Below are 25263 nucleotides of genomic sequence, written 5' to 3'. Positions count from 1 at the left end.
ATGAAAGGACGACATCTGACTGGGCCACCGTCCCACGGAGCACCTAGCTTCGTACCCGTGGACCAGAGCCAACAGGGAGGGGAGCCAGGACCTACCCAGAAAGCTCTCTCCTCACACACCCCTGCATAGGAGCTTTTCCAGAAACCTCACAGTGACTCTGGGTGCCCCCCTGGGCAGGGGGCAGGATATGCCAACACCCATGGGAGGCTTGTCCAGGGGCCACTATGAATGCAAGACTGCTGGGGGCAGGGTCCAGCCTGCACACTCCCCCTGAGCACCCCAGGGGACAGGTCATGTCCCTGCCACCCACCTGGCCTTTGGGGCCTGATCCTTTGGCAGGACAAGACCCAGCCTGCTCTCCCCAACTCCTGAGGTCCAACGGGCTTCAAGCCTAGGATGGCAGCACGTGGTGTACTACGGAAGAGTAGGGTGAGGGAGCCTACAGAGTGGACCCCGGTCGCCATGAGGGTCAGGCCTGGGACTATGGCCAGCATAAGCACAGTCACTGGTCAGTGGGCACTGTGTCCTACAGCTTGTCACCTCTTCCCCTCCCCAGGGCAGCACCCTTATGGATACCCTCAGGGGCCTTCAGAGCCACATGACCCCCAAACTCTTCGTCTGAGCCCTCAGGGTCCTCCATCATCAAACACCACAGCTCCGACCTAACAGGAAGTCAGCTCTCCCGCAGACTCTGCTCCCCTCAGGCCCAAGGAGGGCGGCCCAGCCCTGGGCACATCCCGGGGTGAGGGGTGGGCAGTGTCCTGCCTCCGCTGCGTTCCCTGGGCTGAGACCACTGGGCCTACTCCCACCATCCCTCAGGCGGCAGCTCAGGTCCCTGGCTAGGGCTTCCTCCTCACCACACCCTGTGCCCCTCCAACCCAGGGCCTGGTGGGCACGGGCCAGGAGCGGTGAGGGCCGCTGGCCCCTCTGTTTTGTAACCGCTTCTCATGTTGCAGCAGCTTAGAGGTTTGAAGGTGAAACTCATAAGCTTTTCCTAATCCAGACACAATAACAGCCCTCAACTCCTCCCAGCGCACTGGGAGATCATCCTCGCAGAAGCCCCGCCTGCCCGGAACTGGTCCAGGAGGGGCCAGGTTCGGGTCTGGAGACCGGCTATGGGTAGTCAACATTCCTGACAGCCCAGCTTCCTACCTCTTCACATAATGTCTGCTGTGGCCACGCAGCCGTGAGCTGCAGGATGGTGCAGAACTCACCGCAGTCAGACGGATGCCCCACTAGGACTCACAATGGCTCACGGCCGCTGGAGAGCTGTTCTCCGCAGGCATGAAGGCAGGCAGTCGGCGCTTCACGGGTCTGAGGCACCGTCCAGACAGCATAGTACATGCCAGTGAGTCACGTACGTGTGCGTCTACTGCGTGTACAAACGTGCGCCACATCTGCCCCGGCCCATGTGTACTTCATGTGCACGTGTGTACTGTTTGTGTGCACCACGTCTGCACATGGCCCGTGTGTACCGTGTGTGTGTGTGTGCACGCAGGTGCATTCCACAGGGCGAGCCCAAGGGCCCCACTTCACACTCTGACGTTTGGAGGACCAGCTCATCCTCTGGGGAGATGGAGGCTCTTCCTGCCACCTGCTGCCTGTGACCCCCAGTCACTGTGCTGCCTTCTCAAAGCCCCACCTCGACTCTAGCAGAAAACACCTAAGATCTTAAGCCTTTTGTTGTTTCCATTCTCAACAGTCAATCTGCTGAGTCACAACTCTCGCTGAGGATGACTATGCTGCCTCCACGCCCTGCAGCACACCACCACCATCAACCACTTCCCAAGCCCATGAGGTTTTAAGTCGGGGCTGGGGGAGGGATGGGACAGAGGAAGGGGTTGGGCTTGGGGTCACGGTGTCGGCGCCCAGTGTCCCAGTGCTGAGGGAACAGGCACCTCGCTGCAGGCTTCACCAGATTGTTCCAGAAACAGATACAAGGACAGCGTTGTGATCAATTCCCATTTTTTACTGGAAGTTCATGACAGCCAGAAAGAGAAAACGTGTCCAGATCTTCTTCACAGCCCCAGGAGCGGCCCCGGGGCCCAGGGCAACAGGGGGGCAGGTGAGGGTGCGGTGTGTGCACCAAGCCTGCCCCGCTGAGCACATGCCCTCGTGCACATCAGGGCTTTCTCACGCTAGCCTCATGGACATGAAAGCAGAAGCAGAAGTGAAGCCATAGCTCCATGCACATCACTGCGAGCCACCGGGGTGAACCACGAATGACCAGCGTCTGACAACTGTCTTGCCAATGGATGGACCTTCTAGAAAATGGGGGAACGATGCCTTCCAGGGTGGAGACCATCCCTGTTACTCTGGCTCATCCGTGGGCCCGGCCATCCACAAGGCACCAAGGTGACCCAGCTATTGCTCAAAGCTCTGGGACAGAGCCCACACTGTCCCATGGAGCTCGTCCCCTCTGCCAGGGACGCATCCTGCCTGCAGGACCCAGGCACAGGACCATCCATGCCCCCTCCCACAGTGGCAGCCCCCAGCACAGTGGAATGTGGCCTGGTCTCCCAAATGGACAGAAGAGCTCGCCCACCCAGCCCACATAGGACATGCCACAGGAGGCTCTTGCCCAGCCTGCAGAGGGTCGGGCAGTGCCCACACAGGGGCTGAGAGAGCAGACCAGGCGGCTTGGGCAGCTCTCCACTCTGCCCGCCCAGCAGGGGTGGAAAGAGCCAGGAAGAATCCTGTCTGGGGGCCAGCTCTGGCCCCTCCAGCCAGTGGCTGGGCGCCCCCACCTGCTGCTGCTCCACTCAGCTCACGCCAACCTCGCAGGCCCACAGCCACGGGCAAAACCAGGGTTAGGCCAAGGCCCCTCCTGCGTCTCCTGCGGACCCCGCAGGCCCTGTCAGGCCTGAGCAGGCAGTGTCTTGTAGGGGTTCAGGATGCCCTTGGGGTCTAGGAGTGCCTTGAGCTGCTGCATGAGCCTCAGGGCCTCAGGTGGCTTGCTGTAGCTGAGGACGCTCCTCTTCTTGAAGCCCAGGCCATGCTCGGCGCTGACGCTGCCCCCGCTGCCTGGCTGTCCATTCGTACACGTACGGTTCCAGGTCAGCCAGCAGCGAGGGGCTGAAGGCCTCCGACGTCACATTTAGGTGCAGGTTACCATCCCCTACAGGCACAGGGAAGCTGGAGTCAGGCCGGGCAGGCTGAGACCCCTTCCTGACAGCCCCTAGTCCTGCCCTGCCCTTGTGCCTGCACCACTGGCCACAGGCCTGCAGTGACAGAAGGGGCCTGCAGTGACCACGCCACAGCCGCCCCTCTACCCACACAGCCCTCTGAGGCTCCCAGCTCCCAGGGACAGACCACCCAGCCAGCCAGCCTCTGCAGGCAGTCCCACATGCCCAAGGGGCAGAGAGCCTCGTGAGCCAGCAGGAGGAGCTCCTAGAGGCTGGAGCAAACAGAGCAAAGCCCAGGGCAGCACGGGGCGCAGGCCTGCGGCCTCTGATCTAGTGACAGCCTCTCATTGTCACCTCCCTCCGGGCTTCTCAGATGTAGGGAGCACATGGGAGCACCAGAGTGGTCCTGTTGCTACCCTGCAGGCAGAGGCTCCAAACCCCCCACGGAGGGGCCCACACAACCAACAGCCAGCCTGCAGGCTTCCAGCTGGAATTCCCGCTACCTCAGCGGTCCCACGGACCCTGAGCTGAGAGCGTGAGGACGGGACAGGGTCCAGCTGGGGAGACCCCGCCCCCTCCACTCTCACCCCTGCACAAGCAAATCACCTCCAACCCAGGCCTCAAGTAATCCCCACAGACGAAGCCCCAAGAGAGACGAGCCCACCCAAAACTCCACGCACACAAGAGCAGCCACCACGAGCAAGAACTGGCAACATGATCACAAAGGCTTCAGATCCCGTAACTTCCAGAAACAGAACCCAAATGTCTCCTACGTTTATAGAAGTAAGAGATATAGCACATAAAACACAGATTGAGCAAGCATCTCAAGTCAACCAACTTCCAGAAAAGAAACTACCAATCACCAAGAGGCCGGTTTCCATGCGTGTTACCCCCCCCCCCCCCGCCCCAAGGAGATGAACAGCGCGAAGGGAAATCAAACATGTGACCGGAACATGGTGCGAAGTTAGGGCTGGGCCACAGAGAAGGCAGGCGGGGAGCCACAGGGCTGTAGCCTGGGAAACGCAGCCAGGAAGGCAGGGGAGGATGGACAGAGATATCTGGGAACAGAATGGCAGAGCCATCCCTCTCACCACAGCCCCATGGCACCCAGACGCAAAGGCAAATGCTCACCCAAACGAGTGCCCCCAGACAAGGGAAGACAAGAAAACCAGGATCCCTGCGGACAGCAACACCGCAGGTCCACGCACAGCAGGCCGCCTCGCCCTACATGGGAGGAACAGTCACCATGCAGATGTTCGAGTTTAAAGAAGCCCTGAGCAACGGGCCAGCAGAATCTGTGATGCTCGTCACCTCCTGTCCCTGGAGCCAAAGACAAGGCTGAAGCTCAGGCTGAAGCTCAGTCAGAGGCCACGACACCAGAATGAAGAGGGACATAGGCGTGCTGAGCCTGGGCCATCGCCGGACATGTAACATTGGCACCGCCACACGGGGCAGAAAACAGAACCAAACTACACTCCAGGAGGAGTGCCCGGCGGGGCTCAGGCGGTGAAGCGTCTGCCTTCAGATCAGGTCGTGGTCCTGGGGTCCTGGGATACTGGGATCAAGCCCCGTGTTGGGCTCCCTGCTCGGCGGGGAGTCTGCTTCTCCCTCTGCCACTCCCTCTGCTCTCATGCTCCTTCTCTCAAATAAATAAAAATCTTTCAAAATAAATAAATAATAAAGACAACGAAGAACAAACTGCATGACGGTCGTGGTCCTGGGGTCCTGGGATACTGGGATCAAGCCCCGTGTTGGGCTCCCTGCTCGGCGGGGAGTCTGCTTCTCCCTCTGCCACTCCCTCTGCTCTCATGCTCCTTCTCTCAAATAAATAAAAATCTTTCAAAATAAATAAATAATAAAGACAACGAAGAACAAACTGCATGACGGGGAGACCCCACCTCCACGGTGTCTGTGAAAGACGCATCTACACCGTAGGATGGAAGATAGTGAAGGTAACAAGAACAAACACAGGTCAGGGAAACACTAAATGGGAGGAGCCCGTGTGACTGGTCGGAGGCCAGGGCAGGTCCAGCATTCAGAAGGGTCTGCTGTGATGAGAGTGCTCGTTCACCCTGGAATGAGAGGATAGGTGCAACCCCTGTCCTCCAAGAGGATGGAGCCACGGGAGAAGGGAGCAGCCTGCCACTGCTGTGCGGACTTCTGCCCTCTCACTGATGCGAGGGGGTCGGGGGACCACGCGTGCATGCGCAGTTCGGACCAGGGGGCACGCACAGCTTGGATCAGGGAAGCGTGCGGGGTTCAGACCACGGAGGTGCACACGGCTCGGACCAGGGGGGCAGGCGGGTGATCCGTGGGTTGGCACACGCGGGCTCCCCGGACGGCACAGAGCACGTTCTTCACAGCGACTGTGGGACCACCAGGGAAACTGACCACGTGGAACACACCAGTGTGACCAAGACCTAGCTCTCCAGCAATGGTGCAACAAACAGCAAATCAGCAGTTTTAGAAACAGCAGAAAACACCTGCAAGTCTGGGAATTCACAATCCTGCCTGACGGATGGGTCAAAGAAATGAGGCTCGTAGTCAGAAACACGTGGGACCGAGTGTGTGTCAGAACGCCTGGGGTCTCAGCATGGACACTGGCAACAGCACCGACGGCAGAGGCTCTCAGCAGCTGAGTCCGGCTGGCCTCACCCTCCGGCCTGTCCACTCCCTGGAACCTGGGGCTGAGGTCAGGGCAGCAGGTGACATAGACACAAACGGCAGGAGCAGGCAGGCCAGCAAGCGGCACAAAGTGCCAGATGCTTGCTCCTGGTGCCCCCTCCAGCCGAGGGCACAGACACGAAGATGCCTGGGCTACCAGGTGGCCATGCTGGCCCCACAGGGACACCTCCAACCTCACGTGGAGCCCGACAAGGCAACACACAGACATTATTTAACAAGAGCCACGGTGGGATTGGTGAGCCTGGTCCTCGGGGGGAGTCTAACCCCTGCGACCAAGCAGAGAGGCTGGAGGCCCTGAGGACTCCTGTGCTTAGAGGCACCGCAGGACGCACCTGACAGGGGGGAAGACAAGAACACTGAGGACAACGGTAATGACAAGAAACATAAGACAGAATGCAGAGAGCGGCCGACCAGGCGGGACCACAGACCCCATGAGCACGCGACAGACGCAGACGAGGAAAGACATGAGGAACAAATCCGATCAGGACTGAAACAGGGGCCACCCCACTAATGCTGATGTGACACGGGAATGAGAGCATGACAGACACCTCTGTGTCAACATGTCTGAGGCTTCAGAAGAAACGGACACGCTCCCAGAAAACAAAACAACTGAAACCAGGAAACTCAGCCTGCCCTGCAGCTGGGGAAGAAACTGGCGTGCGGTCAGCCCCCCACCGCCCAGCACACAAAATCTTCTGCCCCGAATCTTCACCGCAGCTCCCGCCACATGGCCAATGAGGCATTGGGGCCCAACAGTTGGACCCCTTGGGGCCCGAGGGAGAGACCACAGCCATGCCACTGTGGGATGATGCTGGCATCCATCACGGACACAGGGAAGGGACTTACAGCCCAGGACATACCAGGGAAACCCCGCACATAACAGAGGCACGCGGACCAAACAAGACACAGAGGACCGAGGCTAAGCTGGGCGACCCCCGGACTACGGCCCCACCTGCAGAAGGGGCCTGGCAGGAACAGCCTCACGGACCACAGGGAACCCAGGCTGGTTGCCCCACTGGACACCAGAGAAGCCCTCAACAGGCCGTGAGTCTCGCCCCACCGGCAGCAAAGGCTGCACTCAGCGCCCCGCGGCGGAAGGCGGGCCAGCAATCCCTAGCCCCACATCCGCACCCAGCAGCCTCACCACCTCGCCCGGGCCCTGGCCAAGGGCGCCTGTCCTCCACTCCCTCTCGGGTGTCCACCTCCCAGAGGCCGTGCCAGGCTTCCTCCCCCACGCTGGGTTCACCAGCCCCACATCTCCACCCAGCAGCGTTTTGCTTGAGATTGCCCAATGGTTTTTACTTTCATGTAGTCCAAGTTAGCAGCACTCTCCCCCTATGGTTTATGCCTCCCGTGTGGTCCTGATGAGATCTCCCCACCTCAAGGTCACACACGCAGTCTCTTGTCCCCTTCTTAAAATTTCACATGTCGTCCTTCACAAGTGAGAGTCTACTCTGCACAGCAGCGCTGTCTGCCGGGAGGGAGCGACCTTTCCTGTCCCATAGACAGCAGGCACCCTGAGCCACTGAATGCCCTCACTGTCCTTGATGCCGGGAACCCTCCCTACCCCCCCAACTCTCGGGGTCACCGTCTGTCACACACCAAGCTCCCCAGACACCTGACTTGCGGAGCCTGCTCACGGGAAAAGTAAGGCACCACCTGTGAAAACCGTCGTGATGACAAGTTCCCAAACCAAGCATCAGAGAAGCCGGGACAGAGTATGCCGAGTGCCAAGCCCCTCACCCCATTTCTCCAGATCCTCCCTCAACTGCAGGAGGGGGACCTGAACCCCCCATTACAGACAGGCCTTGGAGGCTGCAGGCATGGGGCCCTGTGCATCCCGTACACACGGCTTTCAGACCCCCTTTCCAAAGAATCTTTCCAAAGACCCCCGATTCCAAAGAATCGAGAGGGATGAGACATTCCTTTCTGAGGAATTATTCACTTTAAACATAAAGCTTGATTTTTCTGCAAAACAGAATTATCTGAAACTAGTTTTCAAACGCTTGCACCTGGCAAGGGGAGTGAGAGGGACTCGTCATGGATACGGCAGGCTAGGTCCGAGGGCGGGCCACCGTGGTGGCCAGCAAACAGAGGTCCTTTCCAAAATGCCCGAGAACCATGAAGACGATTAGAATTCTCTCAGCAACTAGCGTCCCCATCACCACCTGATCCCAGAACAGCTCACCCAAGTGGCCATAGCCCACCACATGCTTGGCCTGCGAGCCAAGGCGGGCGCGCAGATCAGACACGAGGTCGTAAAGCCTCTCGGTGGGCAGGGAGAGGTCGTACTTGTACACGTAGCCGTCCCGGCTCAGCGCCTCCGAGATCCTCTCCCTTAGGGCCCACAGCGCCTGGGAAGGACAGAAAACAACGTCAGAGGGGCACCGTGAAGGGTGTCTAACAGCAGTTAGAATGCTGCCGGCCTCAGATGACCAGGAAGGTCATGACGGAACTTCTCGGGTGACAAAAATATTCTGTGTTGTGACAAGCATGGTGCTCTGACCCAAGAATCCATACAGGACGAGACTCCAGAAGCGGCCATGGCTCACCCCAGGGCACACAGACAGCCCCTTTCCAGGAGGATGGAGGTCACTCTGGGTGGCATGGTGGGAGAGGCTGGTCGGGGCTGCTGGCCAGCGAGGGAACCTGAGCGACGGCAGGGTCCGGCAGGGAAGACACTGCAGACAGAGGGGACGGGGCTGCTGGGCCCTGCGCTGCCCAAGACACACGTGGTTGCTGGAGCTTGAGCGGGAAAGTGAGGGCGGCACAGGGTGGGGCTGAGGGGGCCTGGGGAGTGGGGGGACTCTTCGCATCACTGCCCTTCTGCACAAAGCCAGCCATGGCTTACTGGCTTGGCTGGCTGACTGGTCACAGAGGACACTTGAAGTCCTGCTTACAGAGTGGAGGAAACGGTGCTGAATGTGCCATCGCTCGGCTATGGGGCTGGCCCCATCCCACCCACATGTCCCCCCATTCAGGAAATGTCTCGGCAAAATTTCTACGTGGTAAGGACTGGTTCCTCCTGCTTTTCCACGTGACACAATGCCAGGTCTGCCCCAGAAGAGCAGCAACAGCCCCTTACCTCCACGGACACCAGCCAGCATCTGGCTTCCCCCATTCGTTCATTGGCTTTCAGGGCATTGGCTTTCAGGGTCACTACACGGTCGCTCTGTGCCCTCTCCTCGACTCCCACTCCCAACCTGCCCGCCACCTTTCTCACACACCCAGACCAGCAACGACCCCGCACAGTCCCCCGCACTGCTGGACCCCAAGCTGGACTACTACAGGGCCATGCTGCTGCCCACAGGCTTCCCCATCTGACCGTCCATACCTGCCCAACCCACGGGCTCCCACTGCCCGGGCCCCCCCAGGATGGTGACAGCAGCTCCCACCACCACGGACCCCCGACAATGGTGATGGTGGCTCCCACTGGGTGGCTCAGTCAGTTAAGTGTCTGACTCTTGGTTTCGGCTCAGGTCATGATCTCAAGTTGTGAAATCGAGCCTGTGTCACACTTCATGCTTGGTGGGGCGTCTGTTTGATACTTTCTCTCCCTCTGCCCCTCCCCCCACTCACGCTCACTTGCTTTCTCAAATAAATAATTTTTTAAAAAATAATTTAAAATAGGGGAGCCTGGGTGGCTCAGTGGATTAAGCCGCTGCCTTCGGCTTGGGTCATGATCTCGGGGTCCTGGGATTGAGCCCCGCATCGGGTTCTCTGCTCCGCGGGGAGCCTGCTTCCTCCTCTCTCTCTGCCTGCCTCTCTGCCTACTTGTGATCTCTCTCTCTGTCAAATAAATAAATAAAATCTTTAAAAAAAATAATAATAATTTAAAATAAAATATCACTGATCACAACAAAGACCCAAAAGCATGTTTCCCAAGAGGCAGGATACCTGCTCATGTTCAGACAACCTGTGCTCTGAGCCAGACACGAGGCCCAGCACGACGTCCTGGACCAGCTGAGCCCGGGGGATGCGAGGAGGCACGGGCAGCACACACGCACCTTGAGTCTGGTCTGGTCCGTGGCCACGGTCCCATCTGTCACCAGGCCGGAGCTCAGCGCCTGCTCCAGGAAGTCACTCAGCTTCTCGGCATCGTGCCCCGCTCTGGAGCCCGAGGTCTCCACTAGGACATAGAAGGGACTTTCTGGAAGGCACAGAAAGCAGGATGAACAGAGGCGGTCAGACAGAGTGAAGACAGGCCTGGGTCGGCCTGTCTGAGCGTCTCTGGCGTCCCCTGTGCGGCCCACAGAACGGGAAGCCTCTGCCCAGACTTGGTCTCCAGTGGCTTAAAAACCAGTGTTTCATGGGTGCCTGGGCAGTACGTCCAACTCCTGGTTTCAGCTCAGGTCTTGATGTCAGGGTCGTGGGACCAAGCTCCGTGTCAGGCTCCATGCTCTGTGGGGAGTCTTCTTATTCCTCTCCTCTTGGTGAAGCCCCCGCCCCCACCCAGCTCTCAGGTACATTCACTCTCTCTCGAATAAATTAAAATAAAAATATAAACAGGTCCTTCCTGGGGTGCCTGGCTGGCTCAGTTGGAAGAGTATGTGACTTCTGACCTCAGAGTTGTGACCTCAACCCCTACACTGGCTGTAGAGATTACTAAAAAAATAAACGTAAAAAAATAAAAATAAAAATAGGTCTTTCACCGGGAAAGAAACCACACTCCCCAGAACACATGAACAGCCCTGAGCGATGTCATGGGCACCTGCACAGGGCTGTGGGCAGGGAGCCCCTCTTACCTTCCCGCGGTGCTGGGGAGGCCACGGGCTACAGGAGAGACCACTGTGCCCGTGGGGTGCTGTGATGCCCACAGCGCTCAGCTTAGCGCGACATGCAAAAAAGGCATGATTTTGCCCAAGCTGTCTCTTTTTTACAGTTTTTTTTTAAAAATGCATTAGGAACTATAAGAGAATTTCAAGCTTGTCTTTTTTTAAGGCTACTGTGAATTTATTTTTAACTTACTGAAATCAACAAATGAAAACACCAAATGCACAGTTCTTCCCTTCAGCACTATGTTAAAAGTGCCTTCCAGAAAAATACTACAAGCCCATCCTACTATAAGGAGAACAAGTGTTTTCTAGATATTGGCATTTCTCCATGAGGAAATGCAAATTCTGCTCTTCAATTTATCACATGTCCTAGAAAACACTGGGAGTGTTTTAATTTCTATGGGCTCCTTTTCCAATTATGAAAGTAAAAACATGCTTATAAAAGGGAGTTTGGAAAACAAAGACAAGTACAAATGAAAAAAAAAAAAATTCCCCAGCTTGCCAGATGTAGCAACCAAGCACGGTCAACAGTACTCCTTCCTGTCTTCCAGTTAGGGAGATCTGCACACTGAAACCTGCCCAGGACAGTGGGCTGGCCTGTCCTTTCTCCTAAACATGACCTTAGGAGCAGCTTTCTCACACACGTGCCCAAGGGTCACACAGTGCTCCATCTGCCCAGGGACCTTCCAGCCACCCAGAGACCCTCCGTCCACCCAGGGACTCCCCATCCTCCCAGGGACCTTCCGTCTACCCAGAGACAATCCGTCCGTCAAGGGACCCTCCATCCACCCAGGGACATTCCATCTGCCCAGGGACCCTCCGTCCGCCCAGGGATGCTGTCTACCCAGGGGCACTCTGTCCACCCAGACACCCTCCATCCGCCCAGGAACTCTCCATCCTCCCAGGGACCTTCCATCAACCCAGAGATGCTCTGTCCACCCAGGGACTCTCTGTCCACCCAGGGACCCTCTGCCTGCCCAGAGACCCTCTGTCTGTGCAGGAACGCTGTCTACCCAGGGACCCTCCATCTGCCCAGGGACCCTCCATCTGCCCAAAGATCCTCTATCCACCCAGGGACCCTTTGTCTGCCCAGAAACCCTCCGTCCATCCAGGAATGCTGTCTATCCAGAGACACTCCTTCCATCCGGGGATACTGTCTACCCAGGGACCTTCCGCCCACCCAGACACCCTCCATCCACCCAGAGACCTTCTGTCTGCCCAGGGACACTGTCTACCCAGGGAGCTTCCATCCACCCAGGGACCCTCTGTCCGCCAGAGATTCTCCATCTGCCCAGGGATAATCTATCCACCCAGAGACCCTCTGTCCACCCAGGGACCCTCTATCTGCCCATGGGTCCCCCACCTTTCCAGTGATTGTATCATATCTTATTTCTTTACTACTGGATGTTCCAATTGTTTCCTGTTCTATTGTACCGAATGCAACACCTTGTTAAAAATTTAGAGCATAAAGATCTTTCTGCCTGACCACACACTAAAGTCCTAACCCAGCCCATCTGACTACAGAGAGGGACTCAAGTTTATTAGGCCATAAGGGCAGGCCCGGATCCCACAAGACCGCTGCTCTCCTATGAGGATGAGGCACCACGGATCTCCTGTACACACAAGGCCGCCTGAGCGAGAAGGGCACTGTTGGCTGCACCCAACACCGGCTGAGCCGCCCCACAATCCTACACTCCAGCCTCCAGAGCCGCAAGAAGCAGGCATCCCATGTGGACGCCCTGAGCCTGTGGCTTTCCACCAGGGCCGCCTGCACCAAAGCCACATTTCGGGAGGCTCTCGGAGGTGAAGACGCTGAGACCCACAGCAAAGAGCTCTCCCCTCTAGGAGCAGAATGGCAGGGGCCCTTGGAATGCAGGGCCAGGGCTCAGATGGCTAACTGGGAAATATCCATGGACCAGTGGCTCCTCTGGTGGAAAAGAAGCACTTCTGACCAGCACATCGAGGACCGTCAGAGACCCTGGGGCTCTGGGACAACTGGTGGCAGCAACTGCACCCACACTGGGGGCCCAGTTCCCACGCGGGTCAGAGAGTCTCACTTGTCCGGGTACGGCGACGCTGGAGCCGCGCAGATTCCGGCAACCCTGTCACCGCCTCCCCCTCTGGACAGGCTGATGGCCTGTCAGTGACCAAAGAGAGCGTCCCCTGAGACCTATGGCATGAGGGCTGTGGCTGAAGCTGCCCGGCCACAGGGGTCGGTACCTTGCACGGGGCTGGCAAGGCGCAGGTGGTGTGTGACCAGCCACATGCACTCAGCGTCCATGAACTCGTACGCGGACAGGATCTCACCCAGCAGCTCCTTGCCACTGCTGAAGGTCTGCAGGACCTCGGCAAAGCCCGGACAACCTGCGAAGGCAACAGGACCTCAGGCGCAGGCACCACAGCCCCGGCCAGACACCCCCAAGTCCCCCCCGTGAAGTGGCTGTGCAGAGTAGCCTGGGTGCTGGTGAGCAGGGCGGCCCAGTGGAGCAGCAGAGCACCGCCACAGGGATGCCTGCGAGCCAGTGGCACGTGCGTCCCAGGTAGTGACAGTCCAGGAGGAAAGGCTCATCGGAGGACCCACGGTATGCAGGAAGGTCACGGGAACCAGAGGGGCCAGGGCGCACAGGGGGGCCAGAGACAGGGTCGCACTGGGAAAGGGCTTCACTGCCTTTCTCTCACCACAGTGAGCACTTGTGTTTCCAGGAGCTCAGGGTGAGTCACTCAACTTACAGAACAAGAAGTCTCTGAGGCACCCAGGCCTGGGGATCCCACCGTCAGCGGCTGGGAGCAGGTGGGAAGGGCCCAGGATACCGACTCTACGCTGCGGACGGGGTGGGAAAGCTGATGGGAGTGCGTTCACAGAGCGCAAGGCCAGAGGCAGACGTCTCCTGTGCACACCCGGGAGCATGTGGAGTTCCACAGTTGGATAGCGAGGCTGGACATGGGGGCTCAGGCGCCTGGGGACCACAGCGTGCGGCAATACCGATAAGCAGAAAAGATGGGAAACAACGCAGGAGGAGTGTAAAAGGGCGGAAACCGTGGGGGGGATGAAGGGCACAGACCACAGAGCTTTGTCGTGGGTACATCCAATCACAGCCCTAAAGGGGGAGGAAGATGGCCAGACGCCTCCAACTGACAACACACCAAGACACGGGGTGAGGAGGCTTGGAAGATCCAAGGTGAGAATGTGTCCTCAGAGGCAAGAGACCCCAACCACAGATGAGCAAAGACAGAGAAAATCTTCGAAGTGACCGAAGAACAAAGCGTCAGCACTGGGAGCAGCAACCATGGAGGACACAAGCACAGGATGCAGGACGACTCTGAGCAGCCTTGTTTGAGAACCAGCCACAGTGTCTCCATGGGCGAGGGCTGGGGAGGCGCGGCCAACGGGCCAACCGTGAGACCCAGGCCGTGCTTACGGGAGAACAAGCCCAGTGCAGAACGGCACATCAGGAAGAGGAAATGGCACGTTTGCAAGAACACAGCAATTCCAGCCACAGAGACCCGGCACCCTGCCACGGGTACAGACACCGCAGAGCACAGCCAACGGCAGACTGGGGAGTTAAGTTGCCCGTGGTGACCTCCAGAAGACCGGACGTCTCCACAGCTTCTGAACTACCACAGTTTGACAGGCTCTGAGTGGAGGCGAGGCAGAATATGGTTTCAGAGGAGGAGACCCAAGCCCACGCTCACAGTCTGCTGGAAGCAGAGGACCCGATGGGCAGCTGGGGACAGGGCAGGGGACAGAAGGGACAGCACGAGGGACAGCATGACATAGGGAAAGTAGGGGGACAGCAAGGGAACATGGTGGGGACAGCAGGACAGTGGGAACAGGGTGGGGGACAGGGTAGAGAACAGATCAGGGACAGTGAGGGACAGGGTGGGGGATAGGGCAGGGGACAGTGAAGGACACAGTGGGGGACAGGGCAGAGGTCTGTGAGGGACAGTGGGGGACAGCATTGGGGACAGTGTGGGGAACAGGGCAGGGACAGTAGGGACAGCAGGGGGATAGCACAAGGACAGTGTGGGGGGCAGGGCAGGGACAGTGAGGGACAGGGTGGGGGATAGGGCAGGGGACAGTGAAGAACACAGTGGGGGACAGGGCAGAGGTCTGTGAGGGACAGTGGGGGACAGCATTGGGGACAGTGTGGGGAGCAGGGCAGGGACAGTAGGGACAGCAGAGGGATAGCACAAGGACAGTATGGGGGGCAGGGCAGGGACAGTGAGGGACAGGAGGGGGATTGAGAGAACGGTATTCCTACGGCTGTGACTGATTCAGGAATGAACACACCAGAAATGACACTGCTTCACTCAGAATCAAGGAAGGAGATGGAGTGGCAGAGCTGAGCAGAGCCTCAGCTGTGCTAAAGAACGGGGTGTTCTGCCCTGAGATGGGAGAGGCCCCCTGCAGATCCCCCATCAGGAGCACCAACCCTCCAGACACAGAATCCAGGAGACACAGGAATGGCCCCCCTCGTGCCAAGGGCCAGGCAGAGGGACAGGGGGAGGGACAGGGCGTCCAGCGGTGCACCCTGACAGCCGGCCTACCAAGAAAAGCCACGTTCACCGCCCTGGGCTTAGGTGGACACTGGATAGACACAGCCGTGATGACCCCCAGTGTGCCCTCCGACCCGATGAAGAGCTGCTTCAGGTCGTAGCCTGTGTTGTCCTTCCGCAGGGAGGTCAGGCAGTCCAGGACAGTGCCGTCGGCCAGCACCTAGCCAAGAAGGGGAGAAGCAAGGGCCTACACGTGGGCCCTCGCAGGCGCCCCTCTCCTCTCGCCCCCACGCCCAGGGGTCCCACAGAAAGCAGAGCCAAGCACAAGCCCCCACCCCACCCCAGATGGAGGCCCCAGGGTGACCCCAGGCCAGAAGGTGCCCCAATGGGGCTAAGAGAGGACTTTCATGCCCCCACACCCAGGGAGCTCAGGGCCCAAAGCGGGAAGCAGTGGCAAAGAATCACATAGCACGGGGGCCACACCCTGCAGACACCTCAACCACCAGGCCTGGGACCTCCTCACCAGGTGCCACCAGGCCCCTGCCCTGCCACCGCCCCCCCGTCCCCCCACCCCCCTTGCTGCTTGCTGCCCCAACCTCGCCCTCCCCACTGACCCTGCCTCAGCCCTGCCCCCGGCCTTGCCCTACACCACCCCAGAGAGAGTGCCCGAGGGGGCACAGACACATGGAGTCAAGGCAGGTTGGGGGGGAGAGTCTCCAACACCTCACACGCTAAGTACTCTCAGCACTGGGAAGAGGCTGAGGGTCCGGCCACTCGGACACAGGCAGGGGGACACAGGAAAGTGGCCGGCGCCCCAGCTCACCACCTCCAGGCCCAGGACAGATCCGTGAAGTGAGCCGTAGCGCAGAAACCGCAGGCCACCTGCATTGGTTGCCACGTTTCCCCCGATGTGGCAGCTGCCCTTCGCCCCCAGGTCCAGGGGCATGACGAAGCCCCTCTCCTCCACGTACCGGCTGAGCTCCTCCAGGACACAGCCCGCCTGGCACACCAGGGTCCCTGCCAAGAGAACGTGCTGCCATGGGTGTTCTCAGCCCAGGAGGTGCCAGGAGAAGCACCGCAGGGGCTCTGCGGGGGTTAGCCACTTGGGACGGGGGTCCCCCTCGAGAACAAGGAGCATGTCCCCCAACCTGTCCCCCAGAAGTTACCGTTATCTTTTACCATGAAGAAAAAGAAAAACTGATGGGGAAAAATAAAGAAGGAAATCCTCACGCACACACTTGTGGAAAGGAAAGGATGAACATCACTATACAGCAGTGGCCCCTACCCGGGGTGGGGAGTCCCATCAGGGGACGTGGACCCTGGAGCACTGTTGGCACAGACCTATGGTGCCCATGTGCCCCCAGCACAGATGATGACCTGCCTGAAACGCCCTGCTGGAGAGACTGCTGGGGCCGTTGAGCGGAAAGCACCTCGAGACCTCCTTGTGCCCCATTTACAAGGGCAAAAAGAGCCGTCCTGGTTAGAAAATGTCAGAGTTGGAGGAGCTGCAGCAACAGCCCATGCCCTTCAGCGTAGACCCACAGCACAAATCACCTGAGTGACCCCTAGACAGCATGCCCAGGGCAGACAAAGCCCGGCCTCTCCTCCCCAGCCTGTACCTCTCACCGCCCAGCCCCAGTGCAGGCTTACCGGACACGCTGTGGAAACTGATGACCCGGTTCATCAGGGTGGTGGACAAGATGATCTCATCAAAGACGGGCACGCTGCCCCCCACCATGCCCGTGTTTCCCCCCTGCGGGTTCACGGCCAAGTTCCTCTCATGACAGTAGCTGGGGCAAGCACAGGACAGGCATCAGGGCTCCCTGCCCTCCCCCTGCACCACCATCCCTGTGTAACGTGATCCAGGCCAAACCTGGCTACAAGCCCACCGAACCCGGAGTCCCCCCTCCTCCTGCCGTGACCTCCATGGGCGGCACTCTTGGTCCCAAACGCACAGCCGGCAGGTCTGAGGCGGCCTGGGGCCACCCAAAACGGCAGCAAGCCACAAGTCTGCACAGTCCGGATCACAGACAGGTTGGCATTCGTGCCCGAACATCCTGAGAGGCCACCGCTCTCCCTGCACAATGCACAGCACAATGCAGGTGCCAGTGACACCCCCTGCTGTTCACCAAAAGCATTGCAGCCCCCCCACCCCACGTGTCCCTTCCACCTCCACCAGAAACTGGCCTGGAAGCCTAAGGAGCACAGAGAGACCGGTGCGGATATGGCCAAATGGGAAGACGCAACGTGACAGTACCTAACCCCACCGGGCAGGGAAGAAGCGAGAGGAACAAAACCTCACCAGGGTCTACATATGGAGGGAAGAGGGGTTGCTTTCACGTGCCCTCCTCAGTCGCGTACCCTCTATGGTCGTGTGCCCTACCAGCCACCCGCCGCTGCCCAGGGGCCCCGCACACTCCTTACCTGAGGATGCAAGCCACCTCCTGGGAGGTCCGGGGCCTGAGCAGCACCTTGCTACAACCTGCAACACCAAGGACATGCTACATACACAGAAGGCAGCGCTCAGTCTACCCTCTGGAAGAAGGTCCTCCTTCCTCTGCAGGCCATCGGCACAAGGGTCAGCACCAAGCCCAGGAACCTCAGGGACGAGGGTGAGGTGTCAGACACGGGCCCCACCTCCCTGGGCAGGGAGGCCACAGCTGGAGCGCCTGCCTGGCTGCTCGCTGAGAGGGGCCGTGTTTCCCCCACCTAACTGGTGCATGTCTTGTGGGGAGACACTTGACATCGGGCCAGCGACCTGTCCAGATCCACCCCTCCACCTGTGTTAGTACCTGACTTCCCACCATGGGGCGGGGCTACCCATCCCCCTCCCATATGTGCCTCATCTAAGCAGGGCACACTCATGGCTCCTTCTATGCACCAGGTGGCGGCTCTTAGCTGTGATGACTGACAGAATGCCAGGAGGTGGCCAGCGGGAACCCCTGGATGCCCGCGCTTCGGGGTTCCTGATCATGGGCTCCCCGAGACAGGCAGGCTCTCTCTGGCCCTCTGACTTCTTTCCAAGTGCACGAGCAGGTGGAGGCTCCCGGGAGGCAGGAGGCATGGGACCCCCTCCCCCCCGCCCCACCGCGTCAGTGACCTCTCATGCAGCTTTGAGATCTGGCTGCAGTGCTTAGCTTACATGCTTTTTAGAAAAGTCTGAGTTACTAATATTTATAATCCTTGTATTAAATATAATTCAATTGTACATTTACATAAGTTAATTTTTAATAACGGCTGTGTTTCACAACTGGCTTGATACAAAAGTCTAACAATTTTTAAGTAACTGGCTCTCCCTGCACGTCCCTGCCCCCGAGCCTCCAGGAGGCCTTAGCAGTCTACTGTCCACCTTAAGACACTGGTCAAAGGGAGGCAGCCGTCAGCATGCTGCTGGCTGATGATGGCACTGGCTTCTGGAACGTGTGGGGGGAAGCAGGAAAGGACTTTGCAGACGGGCTGCCCCTGGGGTTCACTAACATTCATCTATGCCCTGGTCTTCTCTCTCATGTGCTCAGAGTCTCTTAAGTCGAGAGACGGACTCAAAGGAACAGACAGGAAAACAGAAGCAGGAAAGGCTTCAGTGCAGAAGGAGCAGAACCGAGCTCTGGAGGGGACAAGCAGGGAGGAGCTAAGGCTGTGAGCCTCTCTGGCCCGCAACTCCCGTCCCTCCGCTCGAGAAAGGCAGACTGAGTGCCAGTTCCTGGTCTCAGCAGCACAGTCCCTGTGCTGCCCACCACCTGCTTCTCCGCCCTCCTGGCTTTCCAGCAGCCCTCCAAGGCCTTCACTCACTTGGGACGCCCACGGTGTGGGGTATGGAAGGACCCTCCTGGGACACGGCCTGTCACCTATCACAGCATGCCTACTCCCGGCTGGCGGGCTCCCTGCCTTCCTCCTAGGGACCAGAGCACCCTGCCACGTCAGGGCTGCCAACCCTGCACACAGGCCAAGCCCAGCCTGGGCCACGCCTGCACATAGAGCCCTGCGGGAACAGCCCGATGCCCGTTTGTTTGGTGTGGCCGCTTTCGGACGATAGACTGGCAGACACTGACTCAACTTCTGCAGGACGCTGCTGACCCGGACGGCTGAGACTTTCGTCTCCAACTCTTCTCTCCCAGTGGCTCAGCCCTGGGGCCCGACATTCCGCCCTTGGGAACTTGGGCTGAGGGTCTTGCTCCCCAGGTTCCAGGAACAACTTCCCCGCTTGCTTCCTACCACCCCAGGGCAGCAGTCCCCAGGCCCTCCCTGTCCCACGCACTGGGGGACAGGCAGCAAGTCTCTCTTGCACCATTCCCCTCCCCACAGACCATAGCTCTCACTGCCTCCCCCATCCTCATGTTAGCAGTGCCCCCACCTGCTTCTGCATGGGCCCCCAATGCCATTCCCCCCAAGACTGAGGCCCCTCCCTGGGCCTGGGTCCTTCCACACCCAGCTCCTGGACGACTTCACAGCGATCCTGTTTCTCACCAAGCTACCAGTTCTTCCCTCTCGACCAGATCATTCCCATCCACCTATTAATGTGCTGCGACAGCAGTCTCGTCTAAAACCAGCCCCAAAAAGGCAAAAACATCTTCTCTTGACCCCATCTCAACCCCCACCACCCCTCTGTCCCCCTAAGCCCAGTGCCTCCACCAGACGGGGGCCTCCCAAGCCCCCATGAACAGCTCCAGCCGGAGGTGTGTCCCTTCCACGCTACAGACAACCCCCTGCCATGGTTCCCGGTACAGGAGCTGCTCCTGACCAGGCAACCCCTGGCGACCCCTGGCTCCCCTTCCTTCACACACGCACCAGGTCCTCCTCAGCCCCGGCCCAAGCTCCTCAGTCCCCTTGGCTGGTGCCTGCTCGCCCCCAAGGACCACAGCGGCCACTGGCCTCCATGGACATCGGAGCTGCATGGACCCAGCCCTGGGCTAGCTGGCTTCACAGCCCCATGGGCCCCTTTGCGTGTCCAACTGGACTTGTCCAGACCCAGATTTCCAGTTTCCCCACAGACTTGCTGCTCCTGCCATTTTCCTCAGCAAGTGGAAGGCTACCTCTGCCACTGCTCAGGCCATGGGTCCCTGCATCCTGGCTCCTCTGACACCCTACATACCCATCATCACATCCCAGACTCTTCTTTGCACACACACAGAGCTGACACCATTTCACCTGACCACTCATCAAAGACTCAGCTCTTCTCCGAGCTTCCATGCCCAGAGAGTGAAAGCCTCTCCTCGACACGGCAGCCATACCAGGCTGTGGGCCTCTCTCCTCCTGGCCTCCTAGTAACTCCCCATCAGTCACTGGGACTCACCTGGGCTGCAAGGTATCAATGACCCAGCTCCTTCGCTCTCTGACCTCCCCCTCGGCCATCCACTCCAGCCACACATGGGTCTAAGGCTCCCCAAACATGCCAAGCATAGACTTGCTCAGAGGCTTTGCACTGGCTATTCCTGTCCCAGAACACCCTTCCAGATGGCTTCCCCAGGCTCCAAGGAAACAGCGTGTACTGGGGGATTCTCCTGGGCATGCATGCCCACCTGGCAGGCAGCCCACCATTCATGCCACTGCCCCTCAGGTGAGCCTCCTGTCCATCCTGTCCCCAGCCCTGCACCATGTGCAGACACACAGTGAGGTGCTCACTGAAGTTTATGGGGTCCACCCATGAGCAAAGTGATCTAATTTTTGGACAGTTTCCATTTCAAATAAAATCCATTTTTAAGAAAATTATAAAATCTTAATTGGCTTTTACTAGCTGCTTTTTCTATAGAACTCTAAGACTAGGGGCGCCTGGTGGCTCAGTGGGTTAAGCTGCTGCCTTCGGCTCAGGTCATGATCTCAGGGTCCTGGGATCGAGCCCCGCATCGGGCTCTCTGCTCAGCGGAGAGCCTGCTTCCCTTCCTCTCTCTCTGCCTGCCTCTCTTGTGATTTCTATCAAATAAATAAATAAAATCAAAAAAAAAAAAAAAAGAACTCTAAGACTAAAATGTTAAATGATCATAAGTTTAGACATGCTTTCTCCCCCCCAAAAAAGCTACCTAAAGGGGTTATTTCGACAAAAATTGAACGACTTCAATAGACACCCGCTGGGCAGGTGTTGTACACCAAGTCCTGTGGATTCAGAGACACATATACCCCAGGGCCACCCTGCTGAGCTCAGGTGGGGGGCGGGGGTCGTCCACATAAACACGCAGACACAAACGGAGCCACATGAGGCTTCCAGGAAGAGCCCCCAGCACACAGCTAATCCCTGTCCGGGGGGGGGGGTGGCAGACAGGCCCCATCCCGGTTACAGTGTGCACTCTGGAAGCCCCAGGAGGAAGACACCCTGAGTCTTGAGTACCCAGCACCCTGGGTTCTTACCTCTGAGGTGGGAGCCCCATCCCCAGTTTGTGGGGTTTGGTGCTCAGGCCGCAGGGCCGGCCAGGACCGGGGCCCGGCCTGATTGAGCCCAGGATGGACAGCACCCTCTCTTGCCTCCGGGAGCATGCATGTGAACCTGTAGGCCCTGTGCAGGCAATGGGCTCCCAGAGGGCACCATCCCCCAGCCCCAGGGGGGTCCTGACTTAGCAGGTAGGCTGGGGCTGGAAGCCCTTCCACTCTGGGCACTTGGGCCACAAGGAACAGTCCAAGGAGGGTGCCTGGGTGGCTCTGCTGGCTAAACATCTGCCTGGGATTGAGTCCTGCGTCAGGCTCCCTGCTCAGCAGGGAGCCTATGTCTTCCTCTCCTCCCTGCTTGTGCTCTCCCCTGCTCTGTCTGCCACTATCTCTGTTTCTCTCAAATAAATAAATAACAATCTTTACAAAATTAGAAGTCTGAGGACTTCCAAGGTATCCGACCCCCATCTCTCCCTGTGAGTACAGCGTGTTCCACACCCCACCTCCGTGTGCTACAGACTCCACACCATAGGTCAGTTCACAAGCTGGTTCAGACCCGCTCTCGGAGTTCTTCAAGCCCACGCACAGCCCTTGCCATGGTGAGTCGCGGCCACTGGACACCCCCTCACACGCACACAATGCTCTGTCAAGTCCCACGGGTGCCAGATCCAGCCCCACCTGCAGACCTGGCTGCTGGCGTGTCCTGGAATTATATGTGTAATTCGTGACTCTGTTGTAAGCAAGTTGTCTTCTGGGTCTCTTTAATATTCTTTAAGAATATGGTATTGGTGTTTTGTAACTGAAAAGGCAGCTTACATTATCTCTGAAAATGTTGCAGGACAGAACACAGAGTGACAGGATCTTTCCTGTAGGAAGGGGTGCACTGGGTCTGGAAGGCTGAGAACTCCCAAGCCGGCGCAGGCATGTGCTGCTGCAGACACGAGTGCTGGGAGGATGGGGGGCTCGGGCGGCCCAACCAGCACCCTGCTTCTTGCCTGAAGGAGCTGCCACTTGCGGACCAGGCCTCCCAAAGTGTGTCCCCGTCGCATCCCTTTATATGCATAAAGGGTCATTACATATGTGATCAAGTTAAGGGTCCTGAGACAAGGTCCTGGATTTAGGGTGATGCTAGGTATCCTTAAAGGCCACAGATGCCTGCAGCCCCCAGGAAGGAGCCCCCCCAGAGCCTCTAGCGGGAGCAGGTGCAGCCTCCAGAGCTGCGAGCAGGCGAGCCTCCTTCACCCAGCTTGTGCTGGCTGTCACAGCGGCCCTGGGAGTTCACACGCATCTCTCAGAGCAGCTGGTCACCTTGTCTTTTACTCTGCAGACATCACGCAGCACCAATAAACCTCCCGGAATGTTTTCACAACAGTTTGAAACTACAACACTGCCTTTCCTCAGCAAGAGAGGGTGTGTGTGCCAGGCACGCCCCTCCACCCCAGCGCCAACACGGCCCCTCCCTGGAGCACGTGCTGTGGCCAGACCCTCACTCACCTCTGACGGTCCTCAGCCAATCCACATTGGAAGCCTCCAGCACCTCTGGGTCTGTGACGACCCCACCCGGGAGGATGCGTTCAAAGGCCGCCAGGTCTTCCTCAGACACCACCGAGAAGGGCAGCCGTGTCACAGGATAGCGCTGCTGGGTCAGAACCACCTCGGGCGCACCAGGGGGTGTGGAGGAGCTGCTCCTGCGGACCAGGGGGCTGGGGCCCAGGACCCCTCCAGGGCTGAGCAGGCTGGGGATCCTGGACACCCCTGCTCGTGTCCTGTGCTGCACAGAAGCTCCCCAAGCACACACCACCTGCCGCCGGGAGAGCCACACCAGCTGCCTGGGCACCACATGGGGCCCCATCGCTCCTGCCCTAAAAAGCAAGCGGTAGGACCTGCAGATCCAGAAATCACAACCCAAGCCCAGCTGCAGTCCAGGAACAGAGGCAGTCTTCCAGGGTGAGACCATGAGGTTCTGGCCTCCTGGAGAGACCAGCCAGAGGGCACCGGGGCGGAGGCGCTGGGCGGGCTGCCTTTGAGCCTGACCTGGGCTTGTCTTCCCTGTAAGGCCCAGGGAAGCCCCTTCTGGGCACAGGACCGTGTCTGGGAGCTGGTCGAGTCGGAGTCGAAACACTTGCAGTAACAGAGCTCCCTCTTAACCCTTCTGCTTCAGGACGAAACCAGAGTCTAGGCACTAAACGGACGGATGCCCTGAATTATGCAATGCAGAATGGCTGAACGGTAAATGGTGTGTTTTGGGCACCCGCCGGCACAAGTCTGGACACTGCAGGAGTTAACTCCAAGTACGGGAAGGGAGGCTTCCGGGCTGCACACAGTGCTGCAGGCACCAGTCGGCCCGCGCAGCCCCCCAGCCCGGCCGAGGGCACAGAACGCAGGGCAGAGGGGCGCGCCCCTCCGCGGGCTCCCCGGGCAGCCGAGCCCGGTCCGGGGTTCGCGCACATTCGGGGACGCGGCCGTCGGGGCAGCCCACGGGCCGAGGGCCGGACGCGGGACTACCCACGCCGGGGAAGGGACGCAGTCCCACGGACTCGCACTCAAGGACACCCCCGCCGCCCCGACCCGCGGTCACCACACCGCCTCTAACCGCGTCCCCAGTCCCTTGACCCAGGGCCCTCGACCCATGCCCCGGCGACCGCACGCGCACACTCACGTCCGCGCCCCCGACCCGCAGCCGCAAGCGCCGTACGGCCGGAGCCAGTACTGACTGCGCCTGCGCACTGACGCCCTCCAGCCCCTCCCCGGGCCCCGCCCCCCCGGGCTCTAGCGACCTCCAGGCCCCGCCCCCAACCCTGCGGGCTGCTGGTGCACCCGGGAGGGCGAGTACTTCGGTCCCCAGCAGGGGTCCCCGCACACTCTCCCAGCCCTTCCCGAGGGCCGGCTCTACCTTTACCGTGGTTTACATAACCACCCCCGCTCCTTGCCCTGCTGCGGGGCTCCCCACAGGGAACCCGGGGGGGCCCCCCCCAGAAGTCTCTGGCTCCCTCAGGGATCTCTGCCCCCTCAAAGGCACTCTGCCCCACCAGGGGTCTCTGGCTCCCCCCCACCGGGAACTCTGCTCCCCCCAGGGGTCTCTGGCTACCCCCCAGAGAACTGTCCCTCCACCCCCAACCCCTGCTCCTAGCAGGGAACTCTGGCTCCCAAGAACCCAGCACCTTGTGCTGACCCACCTCCAGCAGGTCGGGTGTGCATCACAGGCAGAAGCTACAAGGCTCGGAAGGCTGCCTGTGCCACACAACCTGAGCCTTTTCCTGAACAAAGGCTCAAGTGAGGAGAGGTCAGAGGGACCGCGCCAGACCTGGGTGGCCCGGACACCGCCCCCAGGCAGGAAGCAAAGGCAGCCTGGCAGGAATGCTGCCTCTTTTTTTTTTTTTTTAAAGATTTTATTTTATTTATTTGACAGACAGAGATCACAGGTAGGCAGAGAGGCAGGCAGAGAGAGAGGGAAGCAGACTCCCTGCTGAGCAGAGAGCCCGATACGGGGCTCGATCCCAGAAGCCTGGGATCATGACCTGAGAGGAATGCTGCCTCTTAGAGCCCCACCCTGGGCTCCGGCAGGCCCTTTGACCTCTGGCCTGTGGGGCTGTGAGGCCCGGGCACCTGAAGAAGACAAAGGCAGGGGAGGCTGATGGATGTCCCAGTGGCATCAGCCCTGCAACACTGTGCCACCTCCTGGCCTTGTCACATTCCCTTCAGGGGTGCAAGCTGCCGCTGGGTCCCAGCTCCCCGGGCACCCCCTCCCTGAGCTCTGCAACACCTGCCCCTCCCCACCTTACCCACAGCAGGGCAGCCGGCCCTCCAGGGCTCTAAGTCCTAATCTG

General features: G+C 59.2%; 1 protein-coding gene across 1 annotated transcript; it reads right to left on the bottom strand.

The window, feature by feature from the left end:
* Nucleotides 1-1948: 1948 nt before the first annotated feature.
* D2HGDH (D-2-hydroxyglutarate dehydrogenase) lies at nucleotides 1949-24133 on the bottom strand. The gene is given in 11 exon segments (XM_046019269.1): nucleotides 1949-3025; nucleotides 3027-3118; nucleotides 7999-8164; nucleotides 9818-9960; nucleotides 12806-12949; nucleotides 15134-15302; nucleotides 15906-16099; nucleotides 16733-16872; nucleotides 17507-17564; nucleotides 22931-23298; nucleotides 24096-24133. Coding segments are annotated over 10 exon segments (1632 nt in total). The 5' UTR covers nucleotides 23289-23298; nucleotides 24096-24133; the 3' UTR covers nucleotides 1949-2857.
* Nucleotides 24134-25263: the final 1130 nt, after the last annotated feature.

Source organism: Meles meles, chromosome 9 (genome assembly GCF_922984935.1).
Source record: "Meles meles chromosome 9, mMelMel3.1 paternal haplotype, whole genome shotgun sequence".
NCBI classification, from domain to species: Eukaryota; Metazoa; Chordata; class Mammalia; order Carnivora; family Mustelidae; genus Meles; species Meles meles.
This window is presented reverse-complemented; position numbering and strand designations above follow the sequence as displayed.